The 22,307-nt window shown below is 63.5% G+C and overlaps 1 protein-coding gene across 11 annotated transcripts in view; it reads left to right on the forward strand.

The window, feature by feature from the left end:
• Positions 1-22,307, forward strand: part of MCF2L (MCF.2 cell line derived transforming sequence like) — a 118,729-nt gene that overhangs the window by 90,953 nt on the left and 5,469 nt on the right. For 8 of the 11 annotated variants that reach the window (XM_047720460.1, XM_047720462.1, XM_047720466.1 and 5 more), the window contains exons 5-27: positions 1,719-1,838; positions 4,126-4,242; positions 4,730-4,879; positions 5,485-5,609; positions 6,074-6,188; positions 9,249-9,368; positions 9,689-9,880; positions 10,340-10,531; positions 10,996-11,155; positions 11,779-11,849; positions 12,069-12,145; positions 12,621-12,687; positions 13,520-13,635; positions 14,802-14,871; positions 15,844-15,936; positions 16,035-16,127; positions 16,793-16,918; positions 17,747-17,965; positions 18,154-18,246; positions 19,234-19,312; positions 19,452-19,518; positions 20,270-20,598; positions 21,420-21,494. In XM_047720460.1, coding sequence (XP_047576416.1) covers positions 1,719-1,838; positions 4,126-4,242; positions 4,730-4,879; positions 5,485-5,609; positions 6,074-6,188; positions 9,249-9,368; positions 9,689-9,880; positions 10,340-10,531; positions 10,996-11,155; positions 11,779-11,849; positions 12,069-12,145; positions 12,621-12,687; positions 13,520-13,635; positions 14,802-14,871; positions 15,844-15,936; positions 16,035-16,127; positions 16,793-16,918; positions 17,747-17,965; positions 18,154-18,246; positions 19,234-19,312; positions 19,452-19,518; positions 20,270-20,598; positions 21,420-21,494 — 2,866 coding nt within the window. The remainder of the gene's footprint in view (positions 1-1,718; positions 1,839-4,125; positions 4,243-4,729; positions 4,880-5,484; positions 5,610-6,073; positions 6,189-9,248; positions 9,369-9,688; positions 9,881-10,339; positions 10,532-10,995; positions 11,156-11,778; positions 11,850-12,068; positions 12,146-12,620; positions 12,688-13,519; positions 13,636-14,801; positions 14,872-15,843; positions 15,937-16,034; positions 16,128-16,792; positions 16,919-17,746; positions 17,966-18,153; positions 18,247-19,233; positions 19,313-19,451; positions 19,519-20,269; positions 20,599-21,419; positions 21,495-22,307) is intronic. The other 3 variants (XM_047720458.1, XM_047720459.1, XM_047720461.1) reach the window with 3 other exon arrangements.

The raw sequence follows: 22,307 nt of genomic DNA on the forward strand, positions 1-22,307 counted from the left end.
TCTGACGCCCACGGGTCCAGACTTCAGTCAGGGCCCTTCTTGGGCTTTTCTTCTGCTCTGGGGACTTGCTGTCACATGGAGATCAGGCCCAGCCTTGGAGGCCCCAGAGACCTGCTCAGTGCAGATCTGGCTGTGGGGTTTTGGGGGAGAGACCAGGACCCCACCACCAGCTGACCTGGGGGACCCCAAGGCCTGTGGGCCAGGAGCTGAACTGTCCCGGGGTCCCTGCTCCTAAGGCACCGGCTTCTCCCAGGAGCTCCAGCCCCTGTGACACCCACTAGATCAGACACTCGGGGGGGCCCCGGGTCTGAGGCCCAACCAGGGGTGTCACCGGCTCAATGGCAGCCCACACCCAGGCAGTGACTGCTTCCCAGGGAGGAAGGTGGCCCAGGGCACACGTGTTGTCAAGGTCCTGCTGCCAGGGCCTCACGAAGATGGACAGGCGCCTCTGTGTCCCCAAGGACGCCTGCCAGGATGGGGAGGGTCACAGGGAGAAGGCCTGGGCGGCTCCCTACTGGCTCCTGGCGCCGGAGCTCGAGTCCACCGGCCCTACGGAGAGCAGGCAGATGTGAGGAGCCCTGGGGTACAGCGGCAGCTGGAGCGTCCGTCGGCCAGTAGACGGTGAAGACGCTGGGACACACGGAGCTGTGGGCACAGCAGGGTCTCCGGGCCGCCCCGCGGGCTTTGCTCATCTCAGGCTGTGCCATTCTCTGCTGTACATCATGTTCCGGCTGCTTCGGCACAGCCGCGTGGAAATCCGACTCAGTTCCTTCAGAACCTCTGCCTTCAGTGACGGGGTCTCCCTGGAAATCAGCATCTGGGAGCAATCGGCGCCTGGAATGGGCTTTTACTAAAACTCTGTCATGCCTCGTTTCTGAGGCTCCGTGCAAGCACAGAATGCTGAGTGTTCCAGATGGGGAAACAGAGGCACAGGGAGGCCGGGCACTTGCCCGAGGTCACGCCCCTTGTGGGCAGGGCTGGTCTGCGAGTGTATTGGGGTGACTGTTTCTAGAGGCATGTGAGCTAATCCCTGTCTTTGTTTTACGACACATCTGAGGGTCTCTATGGCTTCCTGTTCATTTGACAAGTGTCTTGGTTCCCTGGGGCTGTCCTCGCAAAGCGCCCCCAGACTGGGGGGCTGGGAACGGCAGAGTCACTGCCCCACAGTCTGGAGCTGGAGGTCTGAGGTGTAGGTGCTGGCAGTTGGTCCTGGGGCTGTGAGCGGGACACGGTCCCTGTCCCCAGCTTGTGGAAGTTCCTGGTGACCTCTGGGGCTCCTCGGCTGGCAGATGTGTCTGCCGTCTTCACATGGCGTCTCCGTGTGTGTCCATGCCTGAGTGTCTCCCTTCCGTAAGGACCAGGCACATTGGCTCAGGGGCCGCGGTAATGACCTCGTGCAAACCGGGTCAGCTCTGGAAAGACCTTGTCTCTGAAAGTCACGTCCCAAGACACTGGGGTTTGGACTTGATATGTGACTCTGAGGTTCGCCATTCGGCCTGGAACAAGTGTAATGAGCTTTAGACTCAGAGCTGCTAACCTCAGGGTGTTTGCCAGCAGCCCCACCTTCTCCTTCCTTTTCAGAAGGGGGCTATCCCTCCAGAGCCCGGTGTCAGCAGCCACTTCTGCTCATACCCCCATGCGGACTATGCGGCCCATGGCCGGCGCCAGGCCCCATGCCCCGCCACACGCCGGCCCACGGCCCTGCTCTCCCCCTGCAGGCGTCCTTCCCGGCAAACCTCCGGCTTGTGCTGGTTCTGCGGCCCACGGGGTTGCTCCAAAGGACCCTCTCAGACCTGGCGCTCAAATTCAACAGAGATGACTTCAACATGAAGGTGCCGGTAAGTGTGTCCTGTGTCCACGCTGCAGGCAGACTGAGTGTCTGTCACTGTGCTCTGGGCCATGTGCAAGAGCGAAGCTCCCAGGGCCCACCCCGCACGGCGGCCATGCAGACCACGTGGCTCTGGTGGGAAGGGCTGGTCCGCGCACACGGGCCTTCCCTCCCTGCTGCTCCCCGGGGAGTGCGCGTCCCCACTGTGCCTTGGGCGGGTCGCTGTGGGGTGCAGGCGCTGAGAGCCACACGTCTGGAACATTCTTACCGGCGAGGGTCAGGCTGAAGAAAAAGAGAGGCCAGCGGGCTGAGAGCCATCGTCACCCTCCTAGTGAGGAACGGACAGGCTCTGCCGGTGCTGAGGACAAGGCAGGGGCCAGGAGAATGGGGGCCAGCGAGGGAGCCAGCAGCAGGGTGGGTGGCCCCCGGCACTGGCAGCCCCAGAGAGGGCACTGCATGCCTCCGTCCCCGTCCTTGAGAACAGAAGGCCGCGTAGGGTCCCTTACCTGGGTGCCCACAGGAAGCCGGTTTCCCGTGACCCCTGCTCAGTCTCGCCGGGTCCTCTGGGGGCAGCATGGGCGAGGGGCCCCGGTGCATGTGTCCTCCAGGAAATCACTTGTTCTCTGGTGCAAAGAGGATGAGAACGTACAGGGCCAGCCCCAGGCCTCATAAGCTCCTGACCGCACGTACCAGATTGCATTTGCCGGCCCTTGCGTCCTGTGGCATTGGTTGTCCATGAGGCCTGTGCCTCTTCCTCGGTGCGCCGGCTGGCGGGCGCTCTGCGCGGTCAGGGGCCCTGAGGGAGGCGTCACGGGCTCATGGACGAGTTGCCCTCAGCAGCCCTAAACCACAGGCCGGGGGTCTTGGGGACGCCATTGCACTCCCGGTTTGAAGCACTAGACGCCTTCACCTCTGATGGCCCCTTTCCTGGGGACGGGCCAGGACAAAGCCATGGAGACACCGCCGGATGGTCGTGGCCCAGCCTGAAAGCCACCAGTGCGTGGTCTCCTCCAGCCTCGTGCCCCCACGTGTCCAGCCTTCCCGTACTCAGGGCAAGCGAACCTGGCTGCTGCAGGTCGTGACACAGACGTCCAAGGACAGTGGACGGGACCCGTCCCAAGGGCCGTGTCTCCCCCGCAAAGGGCACCACTGGTCCAAATCAGTGAGTTCTCAGGAACAGGGTCACAGAAATCGCCGCCAGGGCCTGCAGCTTGCCGGTCCATTGCCAAGAACCCTTGGAAAGTAGAAAACATCCTCTTGGGACCACCCCTGCTAAAATGTGATCATTTTAGCAAAATGTCCGGTTTGGGTGCTGCGTGCTGACCTCAGGCTGCACAGAAAACGTTAAGAGAAGCGGTCCTACATCCTCTCTGTCATGTAAACGTATGAGAAGCGCGTGCAGCGTTCAGCTGGGACATGGGAGTCACGGGGAAGGTGGCCAGGCTTTGGTCATGTGGTGGTGAGATGGGCTTTGCTGTTGGAGGGTGGAGTCCTCTCTGCTGAGACCCCGGCCGCCTCGCGGACGCTTCAGCTGCTTCTGCCTGAAGGTCATGGCTCGCAGGATCTCGGCTTTGTGGACAGTCTGGACTGTGTTTCCCTCTGTGATGGGGCTATCCCGGGGGGTGGGATTCAGCGACACCCCACATCATGACGATCAGAAACATCTCAGGCATCCTTTGGGGACAGAACCTCCTGGGCAAGACCCGAGCTTTAAACTGACACCCAAGACGGTGAACACAGCCATTTGGACCAACCCTCTCAGGACACGTCTGCTAGCATCTGTCCCACAGCTTACAAAGCAACGTCTGTGCCTTGATCCAGAACTCGTGGACAGAATGTCCCAGAAAGGGCAAGCGAGACAAGTCCGTGGGGAGAGCGTCCTGGGTCCCACGGAAGGGCACAGCCCGGACTCTGGAATGCCTGCGGTGACCCCACTGGGTTTCTGTGGGCATAGGGACAAACTGACGTCCTTTCGAGGCAGAGTCCCGCTCAGTTACCGCCAGGAGCCCCCCAGGTTGCTGATAGCACCTGCAGGACTCCCAGTGTCAGCTGTGAGCCCAGCTCTCGTTGGGGCTCAAATGCCAGCCTTCAATGCTGACTTCAGTCGTCACAGCCCAGTGCGTGCCGAGGCCCCGAGAGCTGGTCGGCCAGCCCGGGAGGGGTAGAGCAGGAGTTAAGCCTGGGCCCAAAGCCAGATGCCTCCTGTCCATGCAGCCGCCGCTCATGACCAGCAGGAGAGCATCATCCCTCCCCATCTGCTGGGTGGTCTCCTCATGGGGGCGGCTTCTGTCCTCCAGGTCATAATGCTGAGCTCAGTACCAGAATTACACGGTTACATCGACAAGTCCCAGCTCACCGAGGACCTGGGCGGGACCCTGGATTACAGCCACACCAGGTGGCTGTGTCACCGCACAGTGAGTCCCCGGCCGGCCGCATGCAGGGTGGTCTGTACGTCTCCCTGATCCCGACCTGATCGGCCGGATAGATTTTGCATGACGACGCTGCCGTTTCCAAAGACGTGTTCCCAGTAACCTCAGTTGTGTTCCCCAAGAATGAGGAGATGGTCTCAGTGGACCTCAGTCATCTAAAGCAGCAACATGAGTAACGAGTCTGGGAGGGGTTTTCTCTGGGCTCGGAGACTGGACAGAAAGGACGGCCCCTGGGGTTGGGGGAGACGGAGCGTAGAATGACTCTAGCTGAGGAAGACCCGTGTAGACAGAGCCCGGTAGGTTTCTGGACAAGTCGGGGGCTCAGGAGCCCCTCTGCTGATGCGGGTCAAGCTGGCTGGGGCACCTCCTCTGCCCCAGGATGCCCCCCATGGGCTCCGCACCAGACACCTGCTTTCCGGGCAGCAGGAGGGTGCGCGGTGCACAGCTCAGTGACGGTCCCCCTCTTCCCAAGGCGATCGAAGGTTTCGCCCTCATGGTAAAGCAGACGGCTCAGATGCTGCAATCCTTTGGCACCGAGCTGGCCGAGACGGAGCTGCCCAACGATGTGCCGTCCACGAACTCAGTGCTCTGCGCACACACGGAGAAGAAGGACAAAGCGAAGGTACGTGTGGCTTCTGTGGGAGATGGGGGAGGGGAGGGGGCCCCTTGTGCCTCGGGCAAGACCGGCCTGCGGCCACATCAAAACCACAGCGAGCTCTCCGAGGACTGCACGTCCCTCTCCTGCACGCGGCCTGAGTGCCGTGGGGCCTGAGAGCAGCTGGAAGCCTGTAGCCTCTCTCTGCGCGGCTCCTTTGCTGTCCAGACGGCCAGGCCGCTGGCCATGAGCTTCTGCTGCTGATTAGCACAAGCAAGGCTGGGTGCCTGCCCACACCTCCCAGACAGCAGGTGGGGGACAGCGGGCTGGTCTGGGAGGCAGCATCCAGGGAGCCTGAGCTGGGCGGGCCGTGGCTTTGGGTCAGGGCTGGCCCCACCCCCAGGAACCCTCACTCCCCTCGCTTCTGGCGGTGAGGACGCCGCGGAAGCAGGCACGTAGAGGTCCGGTTTCCTGTTGGTCTCTTACCTCCTCCCGCTGCCCCCAAGTGACCCGTAGCCCTCACTGTGCCCTGGCCACAGCCAGAGGAATCTCTGGACGCCTGCCGTCCTTTGGCAGCTCTATGGGAGACATGGGAGTGAGCCCGGGTGCTGGGCACTGTGCTGTTCCCACAGGAGGACATGAAGCTGGCACTGGACGAGGGGCGGAGCCTTCTGGAGAACATCAGGGAGCCTCTGGCCAAGTGCGGGGAGCAGAGCCTGAACCAGGACCAGCTAGACAACCAGACCACTGTGCAGAGGTGAGGGCCCTGGCCGGGGGCGGGAGCAGGAGGCCCTGGCCTGAGGACAGGGCAACAGAGGACACAGGGGCCCCATCTCCTCCTCCTAACGGGAAGCAAGGGCGCCGCGTGTCCTTACCGCCAACGAGCTTGCCGTCCAAACCCCAGAGAAAGCAGGTGCGGGGTCAGGGGATGTCGGCTCGCTGCCCACTTTGCCTCCAGCGGACGTCAGCAGACGGAAGCCCAAACCACTGCCTGCTCTGCCCTGCCCTTTGCCGCGGACCCCAGGGGTGCGGGCGGCCCCCAGGCATGAGGTGTGGGGGCAGCGGCTCTGCGGGGAGCCTGTCCACCAGGCCCCGGCCAGGTCATCCCCGTGAGTCCCGCGTGCAGTGCACAGAGGGGAGGCAGGGGGGTGGCAGGCCATAGACACGGAGCCCACAGCCCAGGTCAGGCACCCGCTCCGATACGGCCTTTCCGGCACCCAGGCTCCTGGACCAGCTGACCGAGACCGAGGCCGCCTTCGATGAGTTCTGGGCGAAGCACGAGCAGAAGCTCCGGCAGTGCCTGCAGCTGCGGCAGTTCGAGCAGGATTTCCGCGAGGTGAGTGGCCGGAGCGCAGGCAGCTGGCGAGTGGCCCAGATCCACCGGCCGCGGCGGCCCAGGTGCCCAGGTGACCGTGGCAGTCGGCGGTCTCTGTCTGCCACACGAGCCGCGAGACCCAGCGGGACCAGACCCCGGCACGTGTGGCCGGGAGCCGCTGCCCCAGCAGGTTCCGCTGTCTGCGGTCGGCGTGCGCTGCCCTCCACGTTCCTGGCGGACGGTCCCGGGGCCGTCTGTGCGCTCCCTCACCCGGTGTCCTGCGCCTGCTGCGCACCTGACACGGCCCCGGGCCCACAGAACCGAGAGCAACAGTCCGGCCGGCTCCATAGCACAGGGGCTGTGGGGTAACAACGCACCGGGGTGACACAGGGGTGCTGTGGGGTGACGTGGGGGTGACACTTGGTGACACACGGGGGTGACACACAGGTGATACGGGGTGACACACAGGGGTGACGCATGGGCATAAGGCCAGCCATGGTGTCAGTCTGGATGGGACTCCACCGAAGCTGTTGATCATTATTTATGGGAGCGTGCCGAGCCGTCCACGTGTCCTTGTCCTGCCACGTAATGACATTTCTCTTGGTCCCTCTGGTCAAGGTGGGGGGACTCCCAAGTGCACGAGAAATAAGGACCCCAAGTGCAGTGTGACACGGCCACAAGACCGTGGCCGAGGCCAGGTGAGCGGACCGCGCGTCCCGATGTCCCCAGAGTCCTGAAAGTCACCTTTCGGGGAACACGGGATTTATTCAGTAGCACACGCATGCGGGAGCTCTGGTTGGACGGAGAGGTGACCCCAGCCAGCCCGTGTGACCCGCAGAAAGGCGAGTCCTGCGTCCCCTCCTTCCGGGGGGCTGCGGAAGGCTCTCCAGACTCACGACGAACGCCCAGCGGCGGACTCGTGTGTGTTTGAGAAATAACCCAGCCGGACCCCGCGGACCCTCGGGCGGCTTCCCACAGAGACGCGTCTCCTCAGACGAGCTCGGGGCCGCGGGGCTGACGCGGACGCGGTCGGCACACGGAATATCCTGTCCCAGCGCAGACCCGGGTTCCCTACTGTAGACACGCCTCCCTCCCATGCCACCCACCCCTGCCCTCCTGAGCCCACATCCCCTCCCTCCCCTCCCCTCCTGAACCCTCATCCCCCCACCCCTCCCCCTCCTGAACCCTCATCCCCCCACCCCTCCCCCTCCTGAACCCTCATCCCCCTACCCCTCCCCGTCCTGAACCCTCATCCCCCTTTTGAGGCCCATCCCTTCCCACCCCACCTCCTCCTGAAGCCCTGGCAACCCAGATCTACTCTTGTCTCCATATGCCGTCACTTCAGGAATGTTCTAGAAGTGGGGAGCCCTCTGGGCCTGGCTCTCTGCAGGGTCAGTGCAGGTGTTGCAAGTTCACTCTTGTTGCCGCTGGGTACTCAGGGTCCTGGGGAGCGGGGGAGCCACGGCTTACCCTTCCCCTGTTGAGGAACATCTGGGCAGTTTCCAGGATTTGGCTGTGGTGAAAAAGTGTCATCAGCGTCACATCCGGCTTTTTGTGTGAACATAGCTGTCGTTCCGAGGTTAGACCCGGGACCACAGGTCGTGGTGGCCGCACGTTTGGCTGAGAAGCTGCGACCGGTTCCCGGAGCGCCACCTCGTGCGCCCAGCGGCAGGCGGGAGGGACGTGGCTTCTCAGCGCCCTCATTGCTGCCGACGCCCCACTCTCGCTGTGGCTCTGCCGAGCGTCCCCCTTGCGGCCGGTGACGTGGAGCCGCCTTCCCGGCTCCCCAGTCCGCGGTCCATCTAGGGGAAAAGCCTCTCCTCCCGTTGCTGCCCATTTTCTGACTGGATCATCTTGGTTTGGGTTTGGGTTTGGGTGTTTCACAGCTGGGATTTGGCTCCTAGTCCTGGTCAGGCGTGAGGCCGGAGCAGCTGCTCCTGAGCTGGTCCGCATCTCTCCATCCTCGGACGGGCTTTCCGATGCCAAAGGTTGTCGTTTCGATAAAGTCCACTTTGTCGGTTTTTCTGTGAAGGATCATACTTCTGGCATCGATCCTAAAACCTCGGTCCCGAGTATGTTCTCCAGGGCTTTTCCTCTGTGACATCTTCGATTTCGATTAAGCCCACAATCCGTTCTGAGTTAAGCCACGCGTGGGCCGAGTCAGGGCACGGCTCGGTTTTTCGTCTCTGGGTGTCTGACGGCCTTTGTCAAAAAGGCTGCCTGCTTTCCCCTCTCGTCAAGAACCGGGTGCGCGGATCCGTTCGGGCCCGTCCGTCCCTCGACGCCGTCTCACGGTTCGGGCCGTGCACTGGACTTGAGGCCAGGTGGGCCTTTCCTCCCCCACCTCTCGAGCCCCAAATCATCTTAGTTCCTCCGGTTCCTCTGCTTTTCCACACACGTTTTCAAACAATCTTTCTAGATCCACGGAGTTCTGCTGGGTTTGACAGGAATGGTGTTCCATCTGCTTCTGGGGCCCGTCGCCGTCTTTCCCACGCCGGCCCTGCAGTCGACAGCGTCCGTCGCCCGGGTGCTCCGAGGCTCCCGCCACCATTTGGCACTTTTCAGACCAGCTCACTGGGGGTTTGGTTTGATTTTACACCCGAGTCGTTCGTTTGTGAGCAACTGTCGATGGTGGTTTTAATTCTGGTGTTTGCTTACTCCTTGCTGTACGGAGAAATACAACTGATTTTCGTGCGTTTATCCCGACACCTTGCTGAACCCACTTACATTCTGTTAGTTTGGCAGAGTTTGGGGGATTTTCTACATAGACGATTAGGTCTTGTGCAAACAGGGACAGCTTGGTTCTCCCCTCTCCTGCCTGTCCATCGTCTGGCTGCTGGCGACTCCGCTTCTCTGTGTAGGCGCGGCCGTCCTACTCTGGCTAAACAGTGACAGCGGACATCGTGCCTCGCTCCCAGGCTCAGAGGAAGAGCGTTGTTCTCACCCACGGGAGAGCTGCCCCGTAGGCTGTGACTTCTGAGCGTGTGTCCCTCTGCCCCGCTTTCCGAGGAGGGCCTGGCTCCTCTCTCCTCCTTCCATGCCTGACCTGGGCCCCGGCCTCCCGCCCCTCCTGTGTCTCAGGTCAAAGCCTCCTTAGACGCACTGGCCCAGAAGATAGCAACCTTCACCGACGTAGGCAACAGCCGGGCGCACGCAGAGCACCTCCTGAAGGACCTCACCAGCTTCGAGGACAAGTCGAGTGTGAGCACGTGGGGCGGGTGTGGGCAGTGGGCAGTTGGGGGTGTTCAGGGCACCAGGCTATCACTTGGGCAGGCGGGGGCAGGGGGCTCTCTCGCCATCTGATGGAGGACGTTCCAGAGCCGAGGGAGGGCAGCACAGCCTCTGCCTGACCCCACCGACCCCTCCTACTCTCACCCCCCACCCCTCCCACTCTCAACCCCCCCCCGCAGACTCCTCCCACTGTCACCTCCCCACCCCCACCACCAGCCCGCTGACCCTCCCAGAAGGCTGTGCGCTTTCACCGACCGACCCTGAGCCACACGTCTGGCTTGTCTCCGCAGGCCTCCGTGGAGCGTGCTCGCGGCCTGTCCCTGGAGGGCGAGCAGCTCATCGACAGCAAGCACTATGCCGTGGACTCCATCCGCCCCAAGTGCCACGAGCTCCGGCACCTGTGTGAGCAGCTCACGGCCGAGGTGGAGCGGCGGAGGGAGTTACTCAGCAAGTCCTTGGAGCTGCACCACCTCCTGGAAGCGGTGAGAACCCTGCTGCCACCCCACGTCAGGCTCCATCCCCACGGACCACAGTCCCCACCGACCACAGTCCCTATGTAGCTGGGTCCTTCCCCGCAGACCAGAGTCCCCGCCGACCACAGTCCCTGCGTGGCTGGGTCCTTCCCCGTGGACCGCAGCCCCCACTGACCACAGTCCCCGCTAACCACAGTCCCCGTGGCCCATTCTCTAGAATTCCCTGCCTCCACTGACGGTTGGTTCTTCCCAAGGACCAAAGCCAGCGTATGGCTAATTTCCTGCATGGCCTCTGTGGGAACGAGTTCCGCCCGGGCCCCGTGTTGGTTGGCACTTCACACAGTCCCAGATCAGGGTGGTGGGGGCAGGATGGCCGGGAGGAGGCCAGGCAGAGCACGCCTCCCGACCCGCCAGGACACGGCCTCTGATGGTGCCCTTCTCTCCCTCGGCCACGCTCGCTGCGTCCAGTCCATGAAATGGTGCGACCAGGGCATCTACCTGCTGGCTTCGCAGCCAGTGGACAAGTGCCAGTCCCAGGATGGCGCCGAGGCGGCCCTGCAGGAAATCGAGAAATTTCTGGAGACTGGCGCAGAAAATAAGATCCAGGAGCTCAGTAAGATTTACCAGGACTACGAATCCATCCTCACGAAAGACCTGATGGTGAGCAGAGCCGGGCCTGTGCCGACAGTGGGGAGTCACTCCGGGGTGTGCGGAAGAATCCTGCCGTGACCTTTCAGAGTGTCCTGGACAGTCGTGCGGCTCAGTTTCTCTTCCTACAGCGGCTCCTCCAGGGCAGTCTTCCTGCCCCCAGGGTCCTTCCCTGCAAGGACCGTGTTCTTGCTGGAGCAGCCACTGCGGGCCCTGCCACATGTCTCACTGACCCCGGGGCCCCACTCCCGCCCGGCCCACTGTCCTCAGACCCGTGGCGGCCTCATGTCCCTCCCTTCCAGTGGACTCTCACCCCAAGTCCACCGTCCACGTCCCGCCGTCCCACGTCTCCAGCCACAGCAAGCGCTCGAGTGCAGGGTTGCTGTGTGGCAGCTGAGTCCCAGTCACAGGGGAGAGCTTGCTTCTGACACTGGTGGCGTCTCTTACTCACGAGTCTGTTCACCCTGTCCCTTCAGGAGCACGTGCAAAAGGTCTTCCAGAAGCAAGAGGGCATGGAGGAGATGTTCCACCGGAGACAGGCCAGCCTGAAGAAGCTGGCTGCCAAGCAGATGCGGCCCGTGCAGCCCGTGGCCCCCCGGCCAGAGGCGCTCACGAAATCACCCTGCCCCTCTCCAGGTGTGTGCTGTCGCTGTGCTTCCAGGCCGTGGCGGGCCCTTGTAAATAAAGTGTTATTGGCACGTGCCCAGTGCGTACTGTCTGCTAGCCATCACGGGGCTCTTTCTGGACTCGTCTGTCTCAGCCTGTCTGTCCTCGGTGCTGTTGCCGGAGTAGTTCTCCGACCGCGGCCCAAAGACCCCCACAGCCCCAGCTCCTCGTGGTCTCCTCCGAGGCCGAGCGAGTGGCCACACCGTTCCCCAGAGCCCCTTCTGTGGCAGCCTCTGCCTGCTGTCCGCGTCGGGGCTTCGACAAGGAGGCCGTAAGGTGGTGAGACCCTGGAGAACCGACTCCCTCCCATCGCCTCCACAACATGCGTCTCCATCGGAGGAGACCGTGCCCCTGGCCCAGGGGGGTCTGGGTCCCGTGTGTGCACAGCCTCGGCTCCATGTTCCCTCCCCGGTCTCCCACCTGCCTCCCTCTGCTCTGCGTTTCCTCGGCTTCCATGCCCCTCCTGGGGGGACAGGGGCTTGCTCCGGTTTCTGCAACAGTGCCAGGCGCTCCCAGCCCCCAGGTGTGGCCTTTCCCCTGCAGGCAGGAAGATACGAAGCGACACCTTCCTTCCTCCTTTCTTCCCAAACCAGGCAGCCGGAGAGGCTCTGAGAACAGTTCTGAGGGCAGCGGGCTCCGGAGAGGGCCCTACAGGAGGGCCAAGGTGAGGCCACTGTCCAGGCCGCACTCCCATGGTGGCTCTCCTTCTGGTCCAGTCCCGCCCCCCAGCTCCCTTGCCTGGCCCATGCCGTGGGACCGTCCCTGCATGGGACCGCAGCTCCCTACCCAGCAGAAGTGAGGGTGGGTTCCTTGAAGTCAGGTCGTAGGGCCCTACCCTCTCGTGTCTGGACGCTGGAGGCAGCGCGTGTGGTTCTCTCCCCAGAGCGAGATGAGCGAGAGCCGGCCAGGACGGAGCAGCTCCACAGGGGATGAGGAGGAGAGCCTGGCCATCTTGCGGAGGTGAGTGTCTGGTCCAGGTACGGCACGTGCGACCTCTCAGATCTCAGCCTCTGGCCACAGGGGGTCTGAACATCGATGGGCCCGAGGGGGTGGGGTCTGTACATGTCCACCCCCACGTGGGTGTCACAAAGCGCATGTGGGCACGCGTGGGTCTGTCTGGTGAGACCACATCCAGAGCCAAGACAGAGCTGGTTTTCCCTAGAAGAGTCTTTGTCCCTGGTTCCTTAGGCAGAATTTTGGTGATTGAAATGGCCGGTCCCCCCCCCACCCCCATTCAAGCCTCCAGTGGTGAGACCGTGTGGTTCACCGGAGACAGATGTGCAGCCATGCTCACCGCCCTGACCAGCCCCTGGCTCCACTTCGCCGCACCACAGGCCGGTGCTGCTTCTCTCCTGACCCCTCCTCTTCCCCATGCATCCCACCTTGGGGGGCTTCTCTCTGTGCCCTTCCAGCTCTAATACATCTCTGGCCACAGGCATGTGATGAATGAGCTCTTGGATACGGAACGGGTCTACGTGGAAGAGCTGCTCTGTGTCCTAGAGGTGAGCCTGCGTAGGGGACCAGCAGAGGCGCCCCCGAGAGCCTGTAGGCTAGCGCACCCTACACAGAGAGCGTGAGAGGAGGACGGCAGCTTTACTCAGACAGCCCCAAGCTGGAAAGAACTCATCCATCAGTGGGACCAGGGACGAGGAGATGTGGTTGCCTCGGCACAGGGACCTGCTCCAGCAACAAGGAAGACAGCGTGGCTGACCTGGGACCGTGGCTGATCCCAGAGTGTGGCTGACCCAGGAGCAGGGCTGACCCTTGAGCGTGGCTGACTCTGGAACGTGGCTGACCCTAAGAGTGTGGCTGACCCCAGGAGTGTGGCTGTCCCGAGAACGTGGCTGCGGGGGAGCGTGGCTGACACCAGGAGTGTGTTAGGAGCAGGGGTCAGACAGGACTGTGTGGGATTCCCTTGCAGGAACAGCTGAGCTGCCCCGTCTGTGTGGAGGAGCAGAGTAGAGGCCTCGGGGCTTGTAGGCACTGGAATGTTCTAGATCTTGGTCTGGGTGGTGGTTACAGGGGTGTAGACACTGAAATGATTCATCACGGAGTACACATAAAATTTCTCTCCTTTATACCAGTTATATGAGTGTCAAGAGGTTGAAAGGCAGAGGATGGAAGCCCTTACAACCCCTAAAAATGGCGTCATCTGTAGTCACTCCTGTTTCTCTGTGTGGGTCTGGGTGGTCATCTCAGAAACGGTCCATGAATTCATCGTGGTGGATTCACTCTCTAAGTCCTGGGAGGCGTCCCCTACCTGCTGACTGTCCGCAGAGCCCGTCACAGTCCACGGAGCCCGGCGTCCCTCCCAGCCTCTCCCCTCCTCCGCAGGGCTACGCTGCAGAACTCGAAAACCCGCTCATGGCGCACCTCGTGTCACCAGGTCTCCAGAACAAGAAGGACATTCTGTTTGGGAACATGGAGGAAATTTACCACTTTCATAACAGGTCAGGCCCCCCTCTGACCACGCCTGCCCGGTGGGGTCTGCCCCTGAGACTACGCCCACCGGGAGCCGGCTGCACGCAGGCCCCGGGCCGTGGCCTGCCAGTGGAGAGCATCCTTTCCTCCTCCCAGGGACAAGTGCTCCGGGGCTGCTGCAGGACAGTGGCTCAGCTGGGAGGCACCTGCGGGCCGTTACAGGTGGCCCGTCCTCCCGCTGGGCAGTAGCTGGGGCTTTGAGGACATAAGAGCACCCCCCGCTCCTGTCGGGCCAGCAGTGGCCAGCCCCGCTCAGTGTGGCCCTCAGCGTTTGGCCCTCTGGGGTGGCACCAAAGTCACACCACTTGGGCAAGGCCCATTTTGTCCCCAAGTTTGTCCTTGAGAAGGAGGCAATGGCAGACATTCCTGTCCTGCCTCTTCTCCCCTCATGAGTGCTGTCGGCGGCGGCGGCCGTGGCTTTGGGGGAGGTATGAAGGGCCCTCCTGCAGCCACCCACCCCTGGCTGCCCGTGGCAGTTTGCGTGAGCGTGTGGGAAAGGACGTGTGGAGGCAGACACAGGATGCACGGTGGGGGAGGGGGCAGTGGGACTGACAGTGAAGCCTCCTCTGGGCTTGTGGGGGTACTGGGGACTTCGGTCCGACCACATGCTTTTGGCCTGTCACCCACTTGCTCACAGGGGGGCACCCATCTGCTGCTGGACCCCTCGGACCCCTCTCTTCCCACGGAGGGGGCATAGGTCAGATGACCTCAGCTCGGGCCAGGCCACGGGCCTGGGCTACTGGGGGCTCGAAGCCGCAGTGAGCTGAGCCCAGGGAGCCCCCACCGAGGTGGGACTGACTCCAGGCTCCCGGGCGGCGCGTACCTGCAGAGCGGGGTGGGTGTGGGCGGGTGCTCACAGCAGGCCCGGCTCCCACCCGCCTCCCTGTCCAGCCGGTAGAGAAGTAGCTGTCCTAACTCCTGTGTGGACACCAACGCCAGCGACCCGAAGGGACCCATGAAGGGGCCAGGTCTGCTTAAACCTGAGTTTGCCGCAGCAACTCCCGGGGAGCCCGGCTCACAGTCCCCGACTGTCCCGGGTCAGAAATAAGAGGAAACTGGGAAGCAGCATTATTTATCCGCGGCTGGCGTCTCCTCTGGCTCTTCATGTGACCTAAGGGGAACCTTCTCTGCCTAGGATATTCCTCAGGGAGCTGGAGAGCTACACGGACTGCCCGGAGCTGGTTGGGAGGTGCTTCCTGGAACGGGTATGTGTTGTCCTGACGTGCGCTGTGCCGGGCCATCCTTGTTAAAGTTTCCGCGGGACACAGTCATGACTTCAGACCCTGTCGCAGTCTCCTAACCCCTGGGGTCACCAAGTACACGTGTCCCTGGGCTGCCTGAGACACGGTTTTCTCTGAGCCAGTCATGGGCTCAGAAGCACCGGAATCAGAACATGTCTGTCTTGACGGCTCATGTGCAGTGGAACGCAGCTGGACTTCTTGAGCTGGTGGCTGTGTCTGGTCTCGCCCTGGTCAGCAGACCCCCAGCAAGTGGGCCCGGGACGGTCGCCTCCCTTTTCCTCTCTTTGACATGGCCGTCCAGCTCCTTCCGGGCTGGGAGAAGTGGAGGGAGCAGGACGGGGCGTTCCTCTCAGGCCCATCTCGGTGCCCTGTGCGCGGAGCGGCAGGGAGTGTGTGGCCAAGCTGCTCATTTTCACGACACAGTGACACAGAGGCCCAGACACATCTGCGCGGCGTGGGGCCGAGCACAGAGGAAGGAGGAGGGGCCTGTCGCTGCCCTGCGTCTGTCCACTGCTCAGCTGCTCACTGCAGTTTGGGAGTTGGGGGAGGGGTCATGCTGGAGGTCACTGCTTCTCAAAGTGGGGGGCCCTGGCCAGCAGCCTCGGCATCCTGGGGCCTTACCGGAGACGCAGGTTCCCAGGCCCGCCCCACGCCTGCCAGGTCTGAGCCTCCGGTGGGGTTCTGCGTGTCACCAAGCCTGCGGGCAGCTCCGTGCACACGCAGTGGAGCCCCAAGCCCTGCAGGGTCTTTCTGTAGAAATTAGCAACTGTACGTGGTTGGTAACGCTCACGGCAAAATGCCAGTGGCGTGGTGCTGATCTGTGGAGAGGAGGGGACGGACGCAGCCCCGTCGTGAACCCTGTGGGCTTGTGGCACGGCACAGGAGACGGTGGAGGGGGCAGGGTGTGCCCTGTGACACACGCTGTCCCCGGGTCAGATGGAGGAGTTCCAGATCTACGAGAAGTATTGCCAGAACAAGCCACGCTCTGAGAGCCTGTGGAGACAGTGCTCCGACAGCCCATTCTTCCAGGTGTGTCTGGGGCCTCCCAGGGGGCACGGGTCCCCCTCGCCAGCGCACTCTCGCTCGGGGACCCAGTCGGTCTCACCGGGCGGGCTCTGGGCTTGCAGGAATGCCAGCGGAAGCTGGACCACAAGCTCAGTCTGGACTCCTACCTGCTGAAGCCGGTCCAGAGAATCACCAAGTACCAGCTGCTACTGAAGGTGGGCTGCTCGCCCCCGCCTATGCTCCCACCCCTGCTCCCACCCCTGCTGACCACCCCCTACCCCACTGTGCCCACTGGCCTTGTCCCCGCTCCCTGCCTGTGGCCTCCTTAGCCTCCCCGAGTGCCGCAGTCCCAGCACAGCCTCCTCCCCGCCCTGCGAGGGCCCTGGCTCTTTGCAGGCCTTTGTGGTGCACCTACTGTGCGCCGGCCACTGTTGGGGGTCGCGGGACCCAGAGGTGAACAGTCAGGCTGACCCTGTCCCGTGGAGCATGGGCTCCAGGTGTTCCCACACACACCCCACTGCGCCCCACATGTGGTCCTCCCCACGAGGCCACCCATGTCCAGTGGCCTCGTCGGGTCTGAGTACACAGGCCGGGGGACGCACAGACGCCTTTAGCCATCACGGGTCTGGGGGTGTTGTGTGGAAAGGAAGGAGTGGCAGGTCTAGGAGAGGGAGACGTGGGGAGACCCGGCCGAGCGCCTGGCTGGGGCGTCCCTGTCTGCAGCACCAGGCAGGACCATTGGGACAGGCAGGGCGCGGTGGGGGGCTCCTGGGCCTCCCCGGCCACGCAGGGAGCCACACTCCATGTCCCGAGGGTCCACGCGGGGTTGGAGCGGGAGTCCCGTGTTTCTGCGGCGTGTGACGGTGCCCGCGTCCCCCAGGAGATGCTGAAATACAGCAGGAGCTGCGCGGGGGCCGAGCACTTGCAGGAGGCCCTGAGCTCCATCCTGGGCATCCTCAAGGCCGTCAACGACTCCATGCACCTGATCGCCATCACTGGCTACGACGTAAGGGCCTCCGTGTGCCGCCACCGGGTTGGGGACTGTGCGGAGCTGTGCCGCAGCTCCCTGTGCATGCGCGTCCCTGTGGGCTGGCAAGAGCCCGGTTCTGATGGGTGTCTGGGGCGGCTCGGGGCGAACGGACCCCCAGCTTGGGGTGTGCCCCCGAACCCAGGGCACTGGGGAGACTTCAGCCCGCCAAGCTGCACGTCCGCTCGGGAGCCCCAAGGGCGTTGGACTCAGGGCTGGTCTGGTTTCGCTGCCGCTTGTGGGTTGGGGACAGGGGACACGCGGGTGTGAAGGGCAGACTCTGTTTTCCCTGGTGTCCCCGAATTAGGTCAGGTCACTCATTTTGTTGCCTCTCTTGTCCACTTGCGCTCACCCTGTTTTTTTAATGTAACAGGCTTTATTTTTAGAGCTGTGTTGGGTTTGCAGCAGAATGAGGGAAGGCACGAGGACATCCCACATGCCCCTGTGCCCCCACACACAGCCCCCCATGTCCCCACACCCAGCAGGTGGGCCTTCGTCGCAGGGATGAGCCTTCGCTGGCCCACCATCCCCACCCAGGCCTAGGGTGTGCCTCCGGTGGGTTTGGACAGATGCTGAAGGCCCTGTACCCATGGGCACAGGCTCGGAAAGAGGGGTTTCACTGCCGGAAGACCCCGTGTCCGCCCTTTGCCCCTCCCCCGGCCCCCAGCCACCCCCGGCCCCTCCCCCACCTCCACGGTTCTGCCTTTCCCCAAGTGGGAGTAGCGGGGTCCCACCGGACGCAGCCCTCCGAGGCGGGCGCGTGTCCTCGGCTGCGGGCGTATAAGGCCCCCGTTCGTCCGGGCGCAGGGGAACCTGAGTGAGCTGGGGAAGCTGCTGATGCAGGGCTCCTTCGGCGTCTGGACAGACCACAAGGGCCACTCCCGGGTGAAGGACCTGGCCAGGTTCAAGCCCAGGCGGCGGCACCTCTTCCTGCACGAGAAGGCCGTGCTGTTCTGTAAGAAGAGGGAGGAGAGCGGGGAGGGGTACGAGAAGGCGCCTTCCTACAGCTACAAGCAGTCCCTGAACGTGAGTGAGGCTGCAGCCGCCGCGGCCACACCGCCCGTGACTTTGGGGTGGGGTTCGGGACCCCCACATCCTCGGCCCCCACCCTGAGCCATCCCCTGCGCGGGCACGACGCACCGACCCCTTCGACGACGGGAGGGCGCGCTCCCATTCCGCACATGACCACCGTCTGTCCCTGCTTGCGCGGTCAGATGGCGGCCGTCGGCATCACGGAGAACGTGAAGGGCGACGTGAGGAAGTTCGAGATCTGGTACAACGCCAGAGAGGAGGTGTACACCATACAGGTAGGGCCCCGCCTTCTCCAGGGCCAGGCGTTGGGGACGTGTCGGCCTCTCTGGTGGGGGCAGGTGTCTGGAAGCTTCCGTGGAGCTTTATCTCCCAGAGGCTGTGCAGGGGCGCTGCCCTGAGCCGGATCCAGGAGAAAGCATGGAGGACCCACAGTTAGGGTGCATGACAGGCATGCCCAGGGACATGGGCTCGGGGGGTGCGACTAGCCTGGGCCATGTTATACACGTGACCGCCTTGTCCTGGTCCTTCCAGCCCCCGCCGTGCTGGTGAGGGCAGGGGGTGCTAGGGCTGTGAGAGCTCCCTGAGCCCATGTGACCCCCCCGTCCCTGGGCCCTGGGATGGGGTCGGCCAGCACACGGGACAGGCCCCTTCCAGTAGCCCCCCACGCTCAGACGTGGGATGCAGTGGCCGTGGCAGCCTATCCTGGCGCACATACCAGCACGGCAGCCCATGGTGATGGCACCCGGCTCCAGCTCGGGCACTGGCCCCCGGGAGCTGCAGGGGTGGCGGCCGGCGCTCTGGCTTTCCATAGGCCCCGTCTCCAGAGCCCGGCTGTCTCTGCCCTCTGGCCACATGCCTGTGCCGAGGCAGGCCCCGGCCCACCCCTCTTGAGGTTAAAGTCCACTTCAGAGTGTCAGGCGCCCGTCTTCCTTGTCACAAAACGATGCCACGGGCCACTTCTGGAGAAGCATGCTTGCAGGGGGCGGTCAGTGCCCCAAGTGTTCACCAGGTCAGATGCCAGCGAGGCTGTGAAGTGGGGAGGCCGGGCAGTTGGCCCATCACCTGCGCAGCCCACAGGCCCTCCCGCCACACCTGTGCCACGGTCCTGAGGCAAGGGGACTGCCCACCGCCCCCTCCTTTCTCCGGGGCAGTGGCCCCGCTGTCCACTCCTGGGGTGGTCCATAGGAACTTTGAGAGTCCAAGGCAAAGCAGTGTCTTTGGGGAATGTGCGTCCTCACGTCCTGACCTTCCTTCCGGCACAGGCACCGACCCCCGAAGTCAAGGCTGCGTGGGTGAGCGAGATCCGCAAAGTGCTGACCAGCCAGCTGCAAGCCTGCAGAGGTAGCGGCCGCGGCGGCCCCCAGCCGGGCTCCGGTGCATTTCTTTGCACGGCCAAGGCAACCCCCACACCCGGGGCTCCCGGCGGGGCTGCGGCCTCACAGGTGAAGTTGGTCATGCACTTCTGTGTCCCTCCCTGCAGAAGCCAGCCAGCACCGTGCGCTGGAGCAGTCCCAGAGCCTGCCTCTGCCCGCGCCGCCTGGCTCCAGGTGAGGGGCCGTGCCGGTCGGCACAGCGGTCTGCACACACCGCTGCGTTCACGTGGCTGGTGACCCAAACCTCCTCCAGGGGTTTTGGGTCACTCTGGGTTTGCCTGCAGGCCCTGGAGTGTCCTCTGGCCTTGTGTGCTGGGGGTCCGTCCCCGCGGGCCAGCCTCAGGGACGGTGTCTCCGGCCCCACCGCGGTGCAGGCCAGCCCCTGCCGTCTCTGTTTTCCGACAGTGGTTTGTTTCCTGGTACAGTCAGCGCAGCATGTGCTGCTGGGGAAGGTGACAGCCACCATGCTTCCATGATGGTGGCACCTCAGATGAGGACCCGGACGTGTGGGGCCGAGGCGCAGAGCCACGCCGGACACACCGGCCTCGCGCCGGCTCACCGGCCTTCTGTCCTTGGCTTTCCTTTGTCACTGCACGCCTTCCGAGCGGCTCCGTGACTCTGCTTCTCCCGTTTCTCCCATCAGCCACCTGTGATGGCTGGTGGGAGAGGACACAGGCCAACACATACTCCACCCAACAATGGTTTGAAAAGAGAAAGTCCGTCCTCCCCAACTCAGAGAACCGCCTCCTTGCTCACGCCCCGCGCGTTTGTTTGCTCTCGTTGGGTCCTGCTCCGGGGAACCCAGAGGGGCTGAAGGGCCCGATGGGACCCCAGGGCAGCCTGAGCCTCGGAGCCTCAGGAGGGGCTTGGAAAACCGACCTGCAACATTCTGCTTCTGTTTCCGGCACGTGTGTGACGTCATTAGTCCTTCGAAAGGGACCACGAGAAACATCAAGAAGTTGGAGGAAAGGAAGACCGACCCCCTGAGCCTGGAAGGCTACGTGAGCCCCACCTCGCTGCCGAAGCCGCCGGAGAAGGGCCGAGGTGGGTGTCCGCGCCGCGAGCCGCGAGCCGGCGTGTCCAGGACACGCACCACTGCCCTCAGGGCTGGGACCGTGGCCCACACGGCCGCCCCACACCGCCCTCTCTCTCCCTGCGTAGATGACTCGGTGCCCAGCTCCACCTCTGAAAGCTCCGCGCTTTCCAGAAAGCGCTTTACCCTGCAGGGCTTTGCTAACCTCAAGGGTCAGAAAGGTAAAAGGCGTCTGCCTGAAACCCGTGCTGTGGCCGTGTCGCTCACCGTGGTGGCGTGTCTGTCATCCATTCGTGTCGTGCTCATCGGGGGGCGGCCGCAGCGTCTCCCAGGGGACCGCGCGTCCTGACCAGCGCTGCGTGTCTGTGTCTGTGGCGCACGCGGCCCGAACGCTCTCTGCGGGGCCTCGGGTAGGGTAGGAGAGGGTAGAAGCCCTTTTCCTCACTCAGGAACGGCACCTCCCGCGGCCCGCCCCTTTCCGGCCCCTCCCTGCTCGTCCCAGCGGGGTCACCTTCTGCACCCGCTCCTGCTGCTGTCACCCGTCTCTGAGGGGTGGCCGCTGGTGCACGGGGGCACAGGGATCCCTTGCGTGGACACGTCCGAGAGCCGGCGGCCTTCCGCAGCGGCGTGGCACTGAGCTGTGCGGAGGGCTCTGTTCGTGCTTTTGTTGCGATTTATAAAATAGTGCTAAGTTGGCCTCAAACTTCTTTCAGAAAAGGAGGGACACATTCAGGCGCTAATCTTGCTGATAGCAAGTGCCCCCGCATGCGCCTCCCTGCCGAGTTCAGAAACGCCCCTCCCCGCGGCCCCAGAGGGCCGTCCACTCGCCTCCTCTGCGTCAGGGCCTCTCCCGTGTGCGGGACCCCCCCCCGCCGCCCCCAGCTTCTTTTGGTTCACAGGAAGCTACGCTCGCCCCACCCGGACGAACCCGCAGGGCGCCCTTGTCCCATCCCAGCATGAGCACCGCTCCCCGCGCCCCCCATGCCCACACGCAGCCCCTCACACACTCTCTCTGCATTTGTCCCTCTTCCTCCCCCTGCAGCGTCTCCTACCAGCCCCGACAAAAAAGCTAAGCGACACGAAGTGAAGAGCGACCCCACGCCTTTTGGTGTACGAGGTAGAGTGGCCCCACATCCCGGATGTAGCCGGACCTCCCTGTGCCCTTCTGGTTAGGGACACTGTCTCACCCTCATCCGTCACTGGTGACGCAGAACAAGACAGGTCCTCCGGGCAGGAGCAAATTCACTGCTTTCTCCAAAAGCATAACGTCCCGGTGACGGGTTCCGTGATGACGGTTCTCGGGTTCTCAGGTTCCCAGTCGCACTCCCACCGGGTCTGCCCAGAACCTGCAGAACCAGCCAGGCCCGCCTGGCCAGCACACCGGTTGGGCTCGGCCGTTACCGCCGTCATGCCGGCTATGGGGCACCCCGTCCTCGGGCCCCTGCCGCGCCGGCCTCTCCCCTACGTCACCAGTTGTCCCAAGCTTCTCAGTGGAAACACAGAACCGGGCCGCCAACGGCCTCCTGCTGGCCCCCAGGTCGTGGGAGGACGATGGGCTGCACGCGCTTGTGCAGACAGATGGGGCCGAGCTCCATACCAGACCTTGGGCTGCTAGTTTTTGCTCCCTCTTATCACAAGGGTAAAGCATGTCCCCCCAAAACCCAAAGACCCTCCCGCCGGCCCAGGCTGAGGGTCTGAAGTTTGCAGTGAGAGATTAACAAAGTGAATTTTCCAACAATTATGAAGGTTCCCAACATGCCCCCAGGACCCCCCAGGGGTCACCCAGCACACTCGGCCTCGAGCACGAATCTGTGTGCCCGGGACCCAGACGGCAGCTCTGTGCCTGCCCCCACATCACAGCTCGGAGTCTGGTGGCTTCCCACAGCCCGCACATGGGTGGGCAGTGCCCGGGGGCCATCTCTGAGGTCCC

Source organism: Lutra lutra, chromosome 3, assembly GCF_902655055.1.
Source record: "Lutra lutra chromosome 3, mLutLut1.2, whole genome shotgun sequence".
NCBI classification, from domain to species: domain Eukaryota; kingdom Metazoa; phylum Chordata; class Mammalia; order Carnivora; family Mustelidae; genus Lutra; species Lutra lutra.